A 17771-nucleotide genomic window follows, 5' to 3' on the forward strand; every position below is an offset into this window, starting at 1 on the left:
GATTTAAAACTCAGACACTGGTAGGATTGTCAAACTTTTGCCTGCTGACAGTACTTGGCACCTCTGAACAGTGTCGGCAGTCAATCTCTTTGGTGTTCACACAGCAAAGACCCAATAATGTATATAAACCCTTGATTGCTAATGCTATGTATTGGCCATTGAGAAGCTTTGAAGCCACCGGTTGGCCATAATGGTACACCCCAGTAGGAGCAGTCATCCATAGGAATCAAGGGTCGGAACCGGTTCCGGGAACAGAACCGAAAACTGGAAAATAACTAAATTATTTGAGGAACTGAAAATGAAAGTGATCTATACTGTTCTGGAACAGAACCATTATTTTAAAAGCATGGAAACCGGTTAATAACGTTCTTTTACATTCCAGAATTTTTTTCCAGTCCCACAAAAATCACAAAAAAGCACCTATGCAAAGCCCTCACTCTGTCACTCAAAAACTTATTCCAGCATCTCCCTGCCAGCTAGAAATCTTTGCCTATGGGTGTGCGTGTGTGTAGGCTAACTGCCCCTCCCCTCTGAAGCATAGGTTACTGTAGCCTACTGATGATGTTACAAGCATAATTCAGAAATTAGGGAGAGATGTTTAATTAGAGAAGAATGTTTTGACTTTTTCAATGCTAGTTAAGGATACTTTAGTTATCACGTTTCACATTGGATTTATTAACTACAAAAAGGTAAGACGTGTTTTTAATTCTAGTGCTACTCTGCACACACAAGCTTGTTAGCCTCTCTAGGGTAGGGGGCAGTATTTTCACATCCGGATAAAAAACGTATCCGATTTAATCTGGTTATTACTACTGCCCAGAAACTAGAATATGCATATAATTGTTTGCTTTGGATAGAAAACACCCTAAAATTTCTAAAACTGTTTGAATGGTGTCTGTGAGTATAACAGAACTCATATGGCAGGCAAAAACCTAAGAAGATTCTGTACAGGAAGTGCCCTCTCTGACCATTTCTTGGCCTTCTACACTCTTTATTGAAAACTGAGGATCTCTGCTGTAACGTGACACTTCCTACGGCTCTCAGAGGGCGCCAGAACGTTGAATGATGACTTTGCAGCCCATGGCTGAAAAACAGTAGCGCATTTGGTAAGTGGTCGATCTGAGAACAATGAGACGGGTGCGCGCGTGCACGTGAAGAGGCCATTTTCAACTTTGAGTTTACCGGTCGGAATATTATCGCTTTTTTACGAGAAAAATCGCATAAAAATTTATTTTAAACAGCGTTTGACATGCTTCGAAGTACGGTAATGGAATATTTAGACATTTTTTGTCACGATACGCGTCCGCGCGTCACTCTTCGGATAGTGTCTTGAACGCAAGAACAAAACAGAGGATATTTGAACATAACATAATATGGATTATTTTGAACCAAAACAACATTTGTGGATGAAGTAGAAGTCCTGGGAGTGCATTCTGACGAAGAACAGCAAAGGTAATCCAATTTTTTTTGGTGAGTGCCAAAATAGCTAGCCCGTGATGGCGAGCTATCTACTCAGAATATTGCAAAATGTGCTTTTGCCGAAAAGCTATTTTAAAATCGGACACCGCGATTGCATAAAGGAGTTCTGTATCTATAATTCTTAAAATAATTGTTATGTTTTTTGTGAACGTTTATCGTGAGTAATTTAGTAAATTCACCGGAAGTTTGAGGTGGGTATGCTAGTTCTGAACGTCACATACTAATGTAAAAAGCTGGTTTTTGATATAAATATGAACTTGATTGAACAAAACATGCATGTATTGTATAACATAATGTCCAAGGAGTGTCATCTGATGAAGATCATCAAAGGTTAGTGCTGCATTTAGCTGTGGTTTTGGTTTTTGTGACATTATATGCTAGCTTGAAAAATGGGTGTCTGATTATTTCTGGCTGGGTACTCTGCTGACATAATCTAATGTTTTGCTTTCGTTGTAAAGCCTTTTTGAAATCGGACAGTGTGGTTAGATTAACGAGAGTCTTGTCTTTAAAATGGTGTAAAATAGTCATATGTTTGAGTACGATTTCGTCCCACATACCCTAGAGAGGTTTTAACTGTCTTGCTAAAGTTTGCTCTGGTCCAACGTTAAACCAACTCGGAAGTTCAAAGATTCTACAATCTAGAATCAGTAGGTTCGTTACCACTGGGTCAGTACCAATGATTTATATATACACTAGTTCTCTGATAGGGGGTGTTGTGTTGAAGCCACGGTGCCTCCATCTTGGCACTCCCACACCATTGTAAAAAATATACAAATGCATTTATTAAAGTCTACATTAGTTTTTGCCACATTTATTATATTACAGACACCTTTATGTATACTTTGAAATTATATTATGTGATCTAAACATACAAATACAAAAAATATATTATAACATTTTCCTTAAAGTATATATTATTTAGATTATTACTACACCAATACAATAACAAAAAATATTTAAATACATGTAATTTTGTCCTTGAAACATTTAATGTAAATGCTGTAGAATTCCATTCTTTCCTATGGAGGACTGCTCCTACTGGTGAATGCCAATATGGCCTACCGGTGGCTTCAAAGCCTCTCAATACATAGCATTAGCATTCCAGGGTTTGTATACATCATTGGTCGGCACCCAGCAGGTACCGCTTTTGTTTTAACAAGAGAAGGAACGGCTTGCCACTGTGATAAGTACCTGTTGGCAGTGAGATTCTCACGTGCATTTCATGCTTTATGCTCCAAACTTTTGTTTGCGGCTCCACTAGATACCCAGCTAGCACATTTGGTTCCTTGGAAGTTGTAGGAATGTACATGTTTTGTTTTCCATTGGTTCTGGGAATGAAGCCATACGTTTCCTGACCAGTAAAACTGCACATTTTTTTTTACATTCTGAGAACAGAAGTGAATTCTGGGAAGTAAATTTTTAGGTTTCAGGGAGGTTCTGAGACAGTTTTACTATGGTTCCCTGAAAGTTTTCCTGGGAGGTTTTATTAACGTTCTGAGAATGGAAATGATAGGTTATTTGAATTTTATTAAATAATGTTCTGAGTACGTTCTCTAAACGTTGTGAATGTTTTGAACAAAATGTAAAGGTTATAGGGAGGTTTTTTAAGAACTTCCTTAAAATGTTCACTGAATGTTTCAATCATACTTTTAATAACACTGCTAGCTAAGGTTAACTGTTTTGAACTCCCAAGCACAGACAGGACACATGGAAAGTAATTTGCTTAGGCATCTATAATCTTCTGTTCTCTATCCATGGAAATAATTAGTCCACTGCGCCACAAGGATGGAGCTAGCATACCATGTTTCCTTTTTACTAATACAAAGCTGTTCATTTTAGTCTATTCAAACAGATCCCATTTCAAAGGAAATAAGCACTCATTAAGATCAGGTGTGGCCAAGACACCTGATCCAAGGCCAAGACACCTGATCCGACTTAACAAGATAGAGAAAGTTTTGTTGAAGCTGAGAACGGAATGTATATGTTTTTAAACAACATTCTTAGAACGTACTTTGAACATCACTAGTGTTTTCTTGTGGTTTTTCTTGAAAGTTGTATTAATGTTCTGAGAATATGACTTTAAATAAAACCATGAGGAAACCTGTAGAAAATGTTATGCTGAAGTACTGAAATTCCCACAGAAGAATGTTGTTTCTTAACATCCTCTGAACTATTTGAGAACATTCCCAATGTCAAACCAGTTGGAGAACATTGCTAGAACGTTAAATGTTATTCAATGTAACCATGTTTGAACTTTTAGGAAACATTCTGTTGAAAGTAATGAAATACAAAGAAAATAAAGTTGTTTTTGTTTTCTTGGAAATGTTTATCATTATGAAACTGTTATTTTACAAATAAAAGCCCTCATCTCTGGCAGAAAAACTATACTATGCTTGTCTGCTTCCACCACAGATGACTAATGAAACTCACATCACAAATTGTCCACTGAGGGGTTATGGTGGAGGGAAGGAAAGGAAAGGAATTTGTTGGTCAGAAGACAAAACTGTTGACAGTCAAATTTTCTGATCCCTTGCCTGTAACTTGTCTAGTATCATCATCTGCTGTAGAGGGCCTCTCACCATCACCATAAAACAGAACCAACCAGTGAGAAAGATTAGATAACCCATGCATGCAGTCAGTATAAAGACTTACATACAATCAAATGTATTCATTAAGATATTTTTACATTAGCAGGTGTCACATGAACACTTCTACAATCCACATACACACATACATTTTACTGTCATACTTGTGTCTCAGCAAAGATAAGCATAAGAGAATAGATAAGGAGAGAAAGAGGACAGACAATCATGCCGTGACATAAACTGAGCATCCACCTACTCGAAGGAGCAGCTGGGCAAAGAGAGAAAGAGATACAGAAGGGGAGTCTCAATTGGTCTGTTTTTGTCCTCGACTCCTCCATCCTCCTCCCCTCGGTGACCCAGAAAGTGGACTCTATATGTAGTAGAGTGTAATGTACATTTGTTAATATGTGAGCATAGGAGTTTCATCCTCTCCTCGATTGCCTCCTTTGGCGGAGGATACTGAAGTGCATCCTTCTTGTATTGTTTTGAAATCTGCCACACCCACTTTGAATCAGCTGTTTACATGGAGGGAAAAAACATGCACACATTTAAAAACGGTATGCTACTTATCCTTTTATCTATAAAACGTCTAGCACAACTAGCTATATTTCTTTTGACCACTTTCAGTGGTTGAAAAAGTACCCAATTGTCATACCTGAGTAAAAGTAAAGATAACTTATAGAAAATTACTTAAGTAGAAGTGAAAGTCACCCAGTAAAATACTAGTTGAGTAAAAGTCTAAAAGTATTTTGTTTTAAATATACTTAAGTATCAAAAGTAAATGTAATTTTTTTAATGTACTTAAATAAAAAGTACAAGTATAAATCATTTCAAATTCCTTATATTAAGCAAACCAGACGGCATCATTTTCTTGTTTTATTAATTTACGGATAGCCGGGGGCACACTTCAACACGCAGACATAATTTACAAACAAAGCATGTGTTTTTTGTGAGTCCGCCAGATCAGAGGCAGTAGGGGTGACCAGGGATGTTCTCTAAGTGTGCGAATTGAACGATCTTCCTGTCGTGCTAAGCATTCAAAATGTAACGAGAACTTTTGGATGTCAGGGAAAATGTATGGAGAAAACAAGACTACAAGCAAGTTGAAAGAGCGTGCTTCTACTTGGAGTAGCTGTCCCAGCTAGCACATTTGGTTCCTTGGAAGTTGTGGAGTTGGTTTCACACTGGTGGTGGGAACGAAGCCATATATTCCTGACCGGTACCAGAAGTGAACATTTAGCCTGTTCTGGGAATGTTTATTTTTAAGTTGCAAGAAGGTTCTGAGAACATTTGACTCTGGTTCCTTGAAAGTTTTCCTGGGAGGTTTTATTAACGATCTCAGAATGGATCTCAGAGTTTTTTAATTACATCAAGATGGCAAGATGCAGTAGATGGTATAGCGTACAGTATATACATATGGGATGAGTAATGTAGGGTATGTAAACATTATATAAAGTGGCTAGTGATAAATTGATTACATACATTTTTCCATTATTAAAGTGGCTAGAGTTGAGTCAGTATGTCGGCAGCAGCCACTCAATGTTAGTGATGGCTGTTTAACAGTCAAATAGCCTTGAGATAGAAGCTGTTTTTCAGTCTCTCGGTCCCCGCTTTGATCCACCTGTACTGACCTCGCCTTCTGGATGATAGCGGGGTGAACAGGCAGTGGCTCGGGTGGTTGTTGTCCTTGATGATCTTTTTGGCCTTCCTGTGACATCGGGTGGTGCAGGTAGTTTGCACCCAGTGATGCGTTGTGCAGACCTCACTACCCTCTGGAGAGCCTTCCGGTTATGGGCGGAGCAGCTGCCGTAAAAGGCGGTGATACAGCCCAACAGGATGCTCTCGATTGTGCATCTGTAAAAGTTTGTGAGTGTTTTTGGTGACAAGCCAAATTTCTTCAGCCTCCTGAGGTTGAAGACGCGCTGCTACGCCTTCTTCACCACGCTGTCTGTGTGGGTGGACCATTTCAGTTTGTCCGTGATGTGTACACCGAGGAACTTAAAACTCTCCACTCTCTCCACTACTGTCCCGTCAATGTAGATAGGGGGCTGCTCCCTCTGCTGTTTCCTGAAGTCCCCGATCATCTCCTTTGTTTTGTAGACGTTGAGTGTGAGGTTATTTTCCTGACACCACACTCCGAGGGCCCTCCCCTCCTCCCTGTAGACCGTCTCGTCGTTGTTGGTAAGCAAGCCTATCACTGTAGTGTCATCTGCAAACTTGATGATTGAGTTGGAGGCGTGCATGGCCACGCGGTCGTGGGTGACCAGGGAGTGCGCACCCTTGTGGGAACCCAGTGTTGAGGATCAGCAGGGTGGAGATGTTGTTACCTACCCTCACCACCTGGGGGCGGCCCGTCAGGAAGACCAGTACCCAGTTACACAGGGCGGGGTCGAGACCCAGGGTCTCGAGCTTAATGACGAGTTTGGAGGGTACTATGGTGTTTAATGCTGAGCTGTAATCGATGAACAGTATTCTTACATAGGTATTCCTCTTGTCCAGATGGGTTAGGGCAGTGTGCAGTGTGATGGCGATTGTGTCGTCTGTGGACCTATTGGGGCGGTAAGCATATTGGAGTGGGTCTAGGGTGTCAGGTAGGGTGGAGGTGATATGGTCCTTGACTAGTCTCTCAAAGCACTTCATGATGACGGAAGTGAGTGTTACAGGGCGGTAGTCATTTAGCTCAGTTACCTTAGCTTTCTTGGGAACAGGAACAATGGTGGCCCTCTTGAAGCATGTGGGGACAGCAGACTGGGATAAGGATTGATTGAATATGTCTGTAAACACACCAGCCAGCTGGTCTGTGCATGCTCTGAGGATGCCGTCTGGGCCTGCAGCCTTGCGAGGGTTAACACATTTAAATGTTTTACTCATGTTGGCTGCAGTGAAGGAGAGCCCGCACGTTTTGGTAGCGGGCCGTGTCAGTGGCACTGTATTGTCTTCAAAGCGAGCAAAAAAGTTGTTTAGTCTGTCTGGGAGCAAGGCATCGTGAACCACGACGGGGCTGGTTTTCCTTTTGTAGTCCGTGATTGACTGTAGACCCTGCCACATACCTCTCGTGTTTGAGCCGTTGAATTGCGACTCCACTTTGTCTCTATACTGACGCTTAGCTTGTTTGATTGCCTTGCGGAGGGAATAGCTACACTGTTTGTATTCGGTCATGTTTCCGGTCACCTTGCCCTGATTAAAAGCAGTGGTTTGCACGTTCAGTTTTGAATGCTGCCATCAATCCACGGCTTCTGGTTGGGGAATGTTTTAATAGACGCTGTGGGTACAACATCACCGATGCACTTGTTAATAAACTCGCACAACGAATCAGTGTATTCGTCAATGTTGTTGTTCGCCGCAATGTGGAACATATCCCAGTCCATGTGATCGAAGCAATCTCGAAGCGTTAATAATTACAGGATGATGTATGGTGAGATGCCGGGGGAAGCTTTTTGTTATTTATTCATTCTTTATTTATTCAGGGAAAACCCATTGAGATCAGGGTCTCATTCACAAGGGTGCCCTGATCACAGCAACACAACAATCAAACACAAGACGAAACAAGACAGCAAACAAATGACAGCAAATTACCTTTGAATAATTGATTTATAAAGCCCTTTTTACATGAGCAGATGTAGAAAAACCCAAACAGCAAGCAATGCAGATGTAGAAGCACAGAGTAATATGAGAAGAATGCAATTGCTGAATTTATGTAGATATTCTAAACTAAGTGGTTTTAGTTTTCAAATGTAGTAACAAATCCATGTAGAATAAACAACCCTTTACATAATACTATAGGCACAGTATCTGTATCGGCTGGGATTGACAAGGAAAAATGAAAGGTGCACATTGTTATATTAGCAGAACACTGCTTCTATCTAAATTTTGTCTGGTGGCTCCATATACACTACCGTTCAAAAGTTTGGGGTCACTTGGAACTTTCCTTGTTTTTGAAAGAAAAGAAAAAGAAAAATCCATTAAAATAACATCAAATTGATCAGAAATACAGTGTAGACATTGTTAATGTTGTAAATTACTATTGTAGGTGGAAACTGCAGGTTTTTTATGGAATATCTACATAGGCGTACAGAGGCCCATTATCAGCAACCATCACTCCTGTGTTCCAATGGCATGTGGTGTTAGCTAATCCAAGTTTATTATTTTAAAATGCTAATAGATCAATAGAAAATAATTTTGCAATTATGTTAGCACAGCTGAAAACTGTTGTCCTGATTTAAAGAAGCAATACAACTGGCATTCTTTAGACTAGTTGAGTATCTGGAGCATCAGCATTTGTGGTTTCGATTACATGCTCAAAATGGCCAGAAAAAAATGACTTTCTTCTGAAACTCGTCAGTCTATTCTTGATCTGAGAAATTATAGCTTTTCTATGTGAGAAATTGCCAAGAAACTGAAGATATCGTACAACGCTGTGTACTACTCCCTTCACAGAACAGCACAAACTGGCCCTAACCAGAATAGAAAGAGGAGTGGGAGGCCCCGGTGCATAACTGAGGAAGAGGATAAGTACATTAGAGTGTCTAGTTTGAGAAACAGGCACCTCACAAGTCCTCAACTGGCAACTTCATTAAATAGTACCCGCAAAACACCAGTGTCATTGTCAACAGTAAAGAGGTGACTCTGGGATGCTGGCCTTCTAGGCATCAAAGCATCACCCAGGTGAGTGCTACACTGTCAGCAACGGATGATCGGCTACTATGGAGGAACTGGGAACGTCGGACAAAGAAATGGGCCCTGATGGCCTTGATAAAGAGCTCCTGGCTTGTCTGACTTTCTCATTGGCTGTACTGTACCATCGATGCGCCGTCTGCTCAGTCCATTTTGACTTTTCCGAACTGCCTCAACTCCATTCGATTTCCATCTTTAATTTGTTGTTCATTTATGAATAATGCATTCTGTTAACAAGAAGACCACAATGGAAAGAAGTTTAAAAATGTTTTTGTGTTATCCTCTATGATTTTTAAATGCATTGTATCCACATGAGGTTGTATTGTTTTTTTCTTTCGTCAAATAAATCAAATCGTACATATCCCGCGTCCGAAGCTACATCCATAATCAGTAGACCGTTCTGATTGGAGAATGAACAAGAAACTATGAAAATCAGTTTTTTTAGCTTCTATGTTTTGTGCTAAAGGTCTGCTATTGGGCCAACACACATGCTATGATTCTAAACACATTCGGTAATACAATGATTGCAGCTTTGTTAGTCCAATAATATTATTTTGGTTTGAAATATTACTTTGTATTTTACATTTTGTACCAAATAAAGTATTTTTAATAAGTGTGTGTTTTAATTTTTCCATCATGATGATACACTTGAATCGCCTTCGTTTGTGAAATCCACAAAGAAAACTGCATTCTGCCATTTATGGTCTCATTTTGATGACGTCAGAAATTTGCGTAAATAACTTGGGACGGAGTTGCTAAACACTGCCACGAGTGAACTTGACCGATTTCACTGGATTTAAACCTGGTTGTAGTAATTTAAAAGCAGTTATGGCTTCAGAGGAAGGATTTAAGGTGAGTCAGAATTATTTGTGCATGCTCATGTTAGATTAGCACGCTGTCAAACGCTGCCTATTGCCTTATCTGTCTGCTTAAATCTGTTGTAAACTCGCAGCAAGCAGCCTATCCAAATGGAATCTTCACTGGACCTTAATGTATTTGTTTACATTCATTTTTGTCTCTTTAGGTATCATCTTTGAAAGGCAAAGTGACTCTGATCACAGGTGCTAGCTCGGGCATCGGGGCAGGGACAAGCATGATGTTCGCTAAACTTGGTGCCTTGCTCGCATTGAACGGGCGCGACGTCGAAAACCTCACCCACATAGCCAAACAGTGCACGGACCTGGGTGCTGCCGAGGTACAGTCCAGTGTGCAATTCATGTCATTGTCATGTTGATACAAAGTAACAGATCGTTTACGCTGACATGGTGTAGTATTTGTTACAGAGTAGCTAACAATAACGTTCTACATTCAGTCCTTCTGCCCAGGTGGGTGGGTTGTCACTATAATAAAATTGTCTAAATTAAAATGTGCAAAATCCGCACCGAGGTAAAGACTCCGGTTGGATATTCGCCTGTAGCTTTCCTTACGTCCACCAACAGCAGTTAGGGACTGTCAACATAGTGACAAATACATTTTTTCAAATTTCAATAGCTCTTTAACCATTGCTCCTAAAACTTTAAAAACTGGTTCTAGCTAACCAGATGGCACACATTGCACAATTTTTTTTTTTTGTCGATTTACATCTCGCACTATTTTAAATTATTTATTTACATTTTTGAATTTCAATAGATCCTTGGTCATGTGACCTACTGACCTCAAACAAGGTTCAGAATTTCCACTGACTACCCTTCTATATTGCACACCCTTAAGTTTGTCCCTTTTCATCTCACACATTTTAAATGAATTTTTAAAAATGTAACATTTCAATAGTTCCTTGGTCATGTGACCTACTGACTTCAAACAGGGTTCAGAATGTACACTCAGTGGACCTACACATTGCACACCCTTTAGTTCGTCCATTTTCATCTCACACGATTTTACATTAATTTTGTAAACATTCTAATTTCAATAGCTCTTTGGTCATGTGACCTACTGGACTCAAACTACTTTCAGAATGTCAATGGACTGGCGGCGACGGGCGCCGCGAGGCATCCAGTGCGGTAACGCGACCGATCCCGGAGAAGCTGGCGGAGCACCGGGAGAGTAATCTTTTATTTGTGACGTGCAGGGTGCCCTGGAATAGGTTCGCCCCGAGAGAGGGGCCCAAGCCCTGGAAAGCGTTGCGGTTTCGGTGTCGTCCAGTGAGCTCTCCCTGGCCCTTGAAAATCCAGGGGAGAGGGTGTAAATCTTACGCCAGGCCGTACCCATATCCGCAGCAGGTCTCCAAGGTGAACAGTCTCTGGCAGGTGGGGAGTTTGACAGGTGCACCTCCCAGTCAAACGGTAATGCAGGTGTCCTAAGGTGAGCTTAGGAAGGACATAAACTTCCCGTGGAGCAGAAGGTCAAAAGCTCACTTGATCTTGATTTTCAGTATGAATACAGACAGTGAAAGCGGGGCCTCACGATCCTTCTGAATTTTTGGCTTTTAAGCAGGAAGTATTACATTTACATTTAAGTCATTTAGCAGACGCTCTTATCCAGAGCGACTTACAAATTGGTGCATTCACCTTATGATATCCAGTGGAACAACCACTTTACAATAGTGCATCTAAATCTTTTATGGGGGGGGGTTAGAAGGATTACTTTATCCTATCCTAGGTATTCCTTAAAGAGGTGGGGTTTCAGGTGTCTCCGGAAGGTGGTGATTGACTCCGCTGTCCTGGCGTCGTGAGGGAGCTTGTTCCACCATTGGGGTGCCAGAGCAGCGAACAGTTTTGACTGGGCTGAGCGGGAACTGTGCTTCCTCAGAGGTAGGGAGGCAAGCAGGCCAGAGGTGGATGAACGCAGTGCCCTTGTTTGGGTGTAGGGCCTGATCAGAGCCTGAAGGTACGGAGGTGCCGTTCCCCTCACAGCTCCGTAGGCAAGCACCATGGTCTTGTAGCGGATGCAGTGATAACTGGCTTGTGGCGGCCTAGCGTTCATAGTGACGTGGCTTTTTGATCCTTCGATGTCGGCTCTTCCTATCATTGTGAAGCAGAATTCACCAAGCGTTGGATTGTTCACCCACTAATAGGGAACGTGAGCTGGGTTTAGACCGTCGTGAGACAGGTTAGTTTTACCCTACTGATGATGTGTTGTTGCAATAGTAATCCTGCTCAGTACGTGAGGAACAGCAGGTTCAGACATTTTGTGTATTTGCTTGGCTGAGGAGCCAATGGTGCGAAGCTACCATCTGTGGGATTATGACTGAACGCCTCTAAGTCAGAATCCCCCCTAAACGTTACGATACCATAGTGCCGCGGATCTTCGGTTGGCCCGGGATAGCCTGCCTCTTTTGGCAGGTGAGTAGAGCCGTTCTTGACGGGGTTGGGGTGCAGCCAGATGAGTTGCTGCCCCTCTCCTAATGCGCACCGCATGTTTGTGGGGAACCTGGTGCTAAATCACTTGTAGACGACCTGATTCTGGGTCAGGGTTTCATACGTAGCAGAGCAGCTCACTTGCTGCAATCTATTGAAAGTCAGCCCTCGATCCAAGCATTTGTCAGGGACGGAAGGCGTCTTCCTCCACCATCCTCCTTTACTTACGGCTTACCAGGTCCACGGAGAAGGGCCAGAGGCCAGACACAGAGTGGGAGAGAGCCCAGGCAGGTGGGTAGAAGGCATAAGACATTGACATCGGGCTCTGGATAGGTAGGGGGCTAGGTGGTGGCCGCCCATCCGCCCGGGTCCGTCCTCTGGTGGGACTGTGAGTCAGGTTGGGACTCGCTGTGGAAGTCAAAAGGTCACCAGGTGCACGAGGAGGCCTCCCCCAAGGCGGAGGGCACTCAGAGTCCAAGCAGGGGCGGCCGGACTCGGGCTGGAGGCAGCACTCTGGCTGTGGAGGTTGGGTTGGGGACTTAGTCTCTGAGCGGATAAGAGCGGGCAGGTCACCAGGTGCACAGAGCTTATCTCAGGTTACCAGGTGCACAAGGAGGCCTCCATCAAGGCGGGGGGCAGTCAGAGTCCAAGCAGGGGCGGCCGGACTCAGGGGCTGGGGGCAGCCCTCAGGCCATGGAGGTTGGAGTGGGAACTTAGTCTGTGAGCAGAAAAAAGTGGGCGGCTTACCAGGAGCACATAGCCTGTTTCAAATTACCAGGTGCCAAGAGCCTGTTTCGGGTTACCAGGTGCACGTGGTTCCTGACAGCGGGACTATAGACAGCCAAGGGAAAGGGGTGTTGACCGGGTAGGGAGAGTAGGTGTGGAGGTCTGTAGTTCCAGGGAGTAAGCTATACATTCTCAGGCCCAGGGAGAGGGCAGGCAGGGAGTGTAGGCCTAGAGGCCAAGAGTCAGAGGTTACCAGGTCAATGTCTGCCTGGAGGTCAATAAGGCCAAAGTGAATAGGTGTGTAAGTGACACGGTCCTTCAGGGGGGCAGAGCAGGCAAATTAATGTAAAAACATATGTGAAATGAAAATGGACAAACTAAAGGGTGTGCAATATAGAAGGTTAGTCAGTGGACATTCTGAACCTTGTTTGAGTCCTGTAGGTCACATGTCCAAGGAGCTATTGAAATTCAAATGTAAAAAACGTTTGTACTTTGTTTGCGCTGCCTAACTAATTCAACTAGGAATACAAAATTCTGCTCACATTTCCTCGTTTATTGGCTTTGCAAAGCAAATTAATGTCCAAATCGTGAAAGTAAGACCTGTACAATGTTGTGCGCAATTTTTCCAACATCATGACACTTATTTGGAGTCTGTGGCTCAAGTGGTTTGAAAGCGTGAATATCCGTCAAATATCCAACCTGAAACTCTTTTCCTTGGTAAAATCCGCCCACTAGTTCCCGTGGCGAGCTATATCGAATGCTCCTAATTGCAATACCTGTATTATGACAGTACCACACTAACAAAAGTGATGAATGAGTAACATGATCTTGTCCATTGCTGCCCACCAGCCCTTGCTTGTACCAGGGGACCTGACTAATGAGGACACCGTAAAGAAGACAGTGGAACTGACCATTGCCCACTTTGGCCGGCTGGATGTGCTGATCAACAGCGCTGGCATTCTGGCCATGGGCAGCATTGAGACAGGTGACCTGGCTCAGTATGACAAGGTCATGAACGTCAACGTCAGGTAGGATTAGCAGACCTATAATACCCTGAAGAATAGACTTCATGATAGACTGAAGATTATATGTAATGTAGGGCGTTTGAATGACGTATCTAGGGCACCACAAACTACAAAGAAGCTTTCATTGGATGAAGCCTGAAATCCATGTTCTGTATTTATTAATTGCAGTGCATTGTTATGCAAAATCATGTACGAGAAGATCATGTCAATATTTTTCAGACACTAACATCTCTATTTGAACTGTTTCCCCCCCCTCCGCCCTTTTCTTTCTGAATGTATTTGTTATTCCACAGATCAGTGTACCATCTGACTCAGCTGTGTGTGCCTCACCTCATCAGGACTAAGGGTTCTATTGTCAATGTGTCCAGTGTCAACGGGCAACGATCAGTAAGTATTACCAGACCATCGGGGTGTGTGTGTGTGTTTCGTTGGCATTCTTTTGTAGCGGAGGCAAGTCAGACTCATGCTCTCATGATGAGGTAGCCCTGCCTTTGATAAAAAATAAATAATCAGTGTCACCTGCCCGAAATGGAAATGTACTCCTAGCCTTATGGTTAAGATGTTGGATTCCCAAACAGGAGACTGAGCTTCGGATCCCACCTGTGACACTATTCCAGTATGATTTCTGATGCACACAATTGTACATTTGTTTCTAGTTCCCAGGTGTCCTTGCCTATTGTATGTCCAAGTCCGCTATTGACCAATTCACACGATGCATAGCACTCGGTAAGAACGATTTGTTTTTCTCCCATTCACTTTTCATTCTATTTTCTGTAATATGTATTGTTATAGTGGGTGAAAACACTGGAGATACTCATACGACTCATATTTCTCCCAGAGCTAGCGTCGAAGCAAGTGCGAGTGAACTCTGTCTGGTATGTCAAGTCTATGTTTTGCTACTTAATTATTATTTGTTATGTAGTTATTACGACCATATTGATCTCTCTCTCTCTGTTGTCTTTCTCCTTCCAGTCCTGGTGTGATCATAACAGATGTCCACAGGAGAGCGGGGCTGGATGAGGAGCAGTATGCTCAGGTAACCTACTATGTTATACAGGGACCTAACACATTGTTTTACAAGGTTGTGTTCACTGGCTGGGGTTCCAAAATGTATGTACTGTATATTGTAAAATGTCAATGTTTTAGAGAGCTCATGGCTTACTATATGACAGAGAATGTTGTCAGTCACCTAGTTATAATGCAATATTTTTCTGTCTCACCGAACTCACTCACTTGCTCCCTCCTACCCCATCTCTCTTTCTCTCCATTTTCCTCTCTCCTCCCCCCTTCAGTTCCTTGAGAAGTGTAAGCAGACCCACGCCCTGGGGAGACCAGGTGAGGTGGAGGAGGTGGCCCATGCCATAGCCTTCCTGGCGTCAGATGCTGCCACCTTCATTACCGGGGTCAACCTACCTGTGGATGGGGGGCGCCACGCCATGTGTCCAAGATAATATCCTGTGACATGATCATTGACTGGCAGCCAATACAAACCTGAACTGCCTCACTTGGTTTGTGTCATTTGAAAAAATATATTTTGAGTCTAGACAGACAGAATATAATGAAATGTAGAGTATGGCCTAGTCTAGGGCTATAAAAGTGAAATCATGTCAAGATCCTTTAGTTCTTCTGTGTTCAACTAAATGACTGTACGCTTAGATGGGAGATTTGGGTTTCAAACTGGAACGTGAGTGCCCTCGTGGTGAAGGTGTGAAGTGTAAGAGTTTTTACACTTTAAAAGGGAACTTTTCATATTTCAGTTGCAATAATACGTTAGCTATTTTACAACGACAAAAAAGCCTCGGTGTATGCACTATGATAATAATGAATTCAATATTTTATTGACAACTTTTATTGAAAACTAACTCCGTTCAAGGTGTCTTTGTAGCTTACAATTTTAAATGTTAAAACACAATGATCTTCTTCGGTTTCAAATATTTATTGAACACCTGAATGTTGAAGTAAAGGAAAGTGAACTAGAAGCTGCAATATTTTGAAGCAGACAGAGGATCTGCAAAGATGAATGAATGAGCATTATAACCACTAACATCTATCCCTTCCCCTAAACAAAAATCTGCTGTCTCACTCAGATGTGTTAAAGTAATGAAATAAATGCAAATGGTGGGCTCTGAGTTGTGTGATGAGAGGTATTCTGAGTTTATGGTTGGTGTGATGAGAGGTATTCTGAGTTTATGGTTGGTTGGTCTGTAGAGTATCACAAACATGGTCAACAATAAGGTGGAAAACAGTAAGTGTAAAAGCATTGAAAACGGTCCAAATACAGTACAGTTAAAAAAATTAAAATAAAAAAAAACACAACGAAATCCATGAAGCCCCAAATGTATGGAAAATAAAAAATGCTCTGATGATGGGAAGTGTGATGGATGACAAAGTCGCAAAACCCATGGACATTAAATAACATAAATTAGCATGTTGGGATCCACTGTATACAACAAAAAGCTTTGCATAATTATATACATTTCAACAAGTAATAAAAACAAGACCTAAATCTTCAATAATAGCTTCAGACTCGTACAAAGGGGATACAATAATGATGCAGGGGGAAAACGCTGTTTTGCTAGCTTGAAAAGTGAATTTGATCAAAAAAATCTTTGCATTCATAATGTATAAAAAAATATTCCCTTTTGAAGTATAAAAGGCATGTAGATATATTCTGTCAAGATTAAACAAGACCCACCACAGGAGTCAGTTAATTATTTTAGCACCAGGTATCAGGTGTCATCTCTGTTTCTCTTTTAGTTGAAAGCACCATAGCTAGATGAGAGATGGGAGGTAGACAGACTGACACTCTTCTGGATCCACTCTCTTACAAGCTTCAATTCACTTGACTAGGGAAACGCCCATCAGAAATGTTTGTGTGTGAACGCAATCGTGTTTCGTAGACTGGTGGGCATTTCTTCTGCACCAAGTCACAAGTACAAGTAGATTCATACCTCATCTGCAGACTAGGCAGGAGAAGATGGCTGGAAAGCATACACCTGTGGATGTATGCTATGATCTATTCCTACACCTGAATGTTATGATACTATTATATCCAATGTTTTGAGATCACTGTAAACCTGAATTGCTTTGAAAAATTGCAGAACGAGATGTCTATTGCACTTTTATATTAAGATATACATATAACATGTATAAATAATATATGTGTATGTATGACATTTAACAAGATAAGATGTACTGCATAATATGCTAATACATGTATAATCGTTCCCTATTACTTTATACATCTTTCATTAAATGTTGAGTGCAGACCATGAAAAGGAATAATTTAAAAACGTTGTCCAAGTGTGATGTCAGAAGAGAGATTGTCATATTATTTTCTCTCACTCTGGCATTCAGGGCTCATACTGTGCAACAGTAAAACAAGTCCCTGAAAGAAGCCAAAGCTTAATATCTTCTCCTCGGGCAGGCGGTAGGAACTATAGTGCGAGATGCCCCAGTATCTCTGCAGTTTCTCCTGGTCAGTCCCTCAATGGCGCCCCCTTTCTGTTTCTGCAGTCCGAGCATATGCTGCAGGGTAAGGGACCTGACCTGCCCTGCATCTCCTGACGGGCCCCAGTATATGGGGACAGGGAGCCCCTCCTAACCTCCACCATCCCCCTTAAGTCACTCCTATGAGGAGGCTGTGTATGTAATGTATTTTGGGCTTCTATAACAACAGGCCTCTATAGGAAGCACACAGGACCCACCTCTAGGTGGTAGTGCGACCCAGGCTCTGTGGCTGGTAGGTTATACACGTCCAGGATGGGGAGTAAGTTGGGGTCCTGGGTCTGGAAGATGAAATGGGTCTGGTGCCAGTGGCCATCTTTGATCTGAAAGACAAGGAAGTTCTGCTGGTTAGAAAATCTTGGAGATAAGATATCAAACAATTTGAATATTGGAGCACAGAGTATAAAACATAAAATGCAGAGACTGAATAGTATTTGGTCATGCTTTGCACTATTTGCAGATTGATATGAAATACAGTG

At 42.1% G+C, this 17771-nt stretch overlaps 2 protein-coding genes across 2 annotated transcripts in view; one reads left to right on the forward strand and one right to left on the reverse strand.

Annotated features, from left to right (window-relative positions):
- The first annotated feature begins 9449 nt into the window (after nucleotides 1-9449).
- Nucleotides 9450-15286, forward strand: zgc:101858 (SDR_c11 domain-containing protein). Its single transcript, XM_014171200.2, has 8 exons — nucleotides 9450-9590; nucleotides 9763-9933; nucleotides 13610-13788; nucleotides 14079-14172; nucleotides 14442-14511; nucleotides 14624-14660; nucleotides 14758-14821; nucleotides 15078-15286. The coding sequence occupies exons 1-8, from the start codon at nucleotides 9567-9569 to the stop codon at nucleotides 15234-15236; spliced, it is 798 nt and encodes a 265-aa protein (XP_014026675.2). The 5' UTR covers nucleotides 9450-9566; the 3' UTR covers nucleotides 15237-15286.
- Nucleotides 15287-15705: 419 nt separating this feature from the next.
- col27a1b (collagen, type XXVII, alpha 1b) overlaps nucleotides 15706-17771 on the reverse strand; it is a 156332-nt gene continuing 154266 nt past the window's right edge. The window contains exon 60 of the mRNA XM_014171199.2: nucleotides 15706-17615. Coding sequence (XP_014026674.1) covers nucleotides 17469-17615 — 147 coding nt within the window. The 3' untranslated portion in view covers nucleotides 15706-17468. The remainder of the gene's footprint in view (nucleotides 17616-17771) is intronic.

The sequence above is a fragment of the Salmo salar genome, chromosome ssa24 (assembly GCF_905237065.1).
Source record: "Salmo salar chromosome ssa24, Ssal_v3.1, whole genome shotgun sequence".
NCBI lineage: Eukaryota > Metazoa > Chordata > Actinopteri > Salmoniformes > Salmonidae > Salmo > Salmo salar.

What these genes read in the sequence shown, in the direction of transcription:
- zgc:101858 (XM_014171200.2), top strand. Translation starts at nt 9,567, where the DNA reads ATGGCTTCAGAGGAAGGATTTAAG. An exon ending in GTCATGAACGTCAACGTCAG is followed by an intron (nt 13,789 to 14,078) that starts GTAGGATTAGCA and finishes GTTATTCCACAG; the next exon opens with ATCAGTGTACCATCTGACTC. An exon ending in ATGAGGAGCAGTATGCTCAG is followed by an intron (nt 14,822 to 15,077) that starts GTAACCTACTAT and finishes TCCCCCCTTCAG; the next exon opens with TTCCTTGAGAAGTGTAAGCA.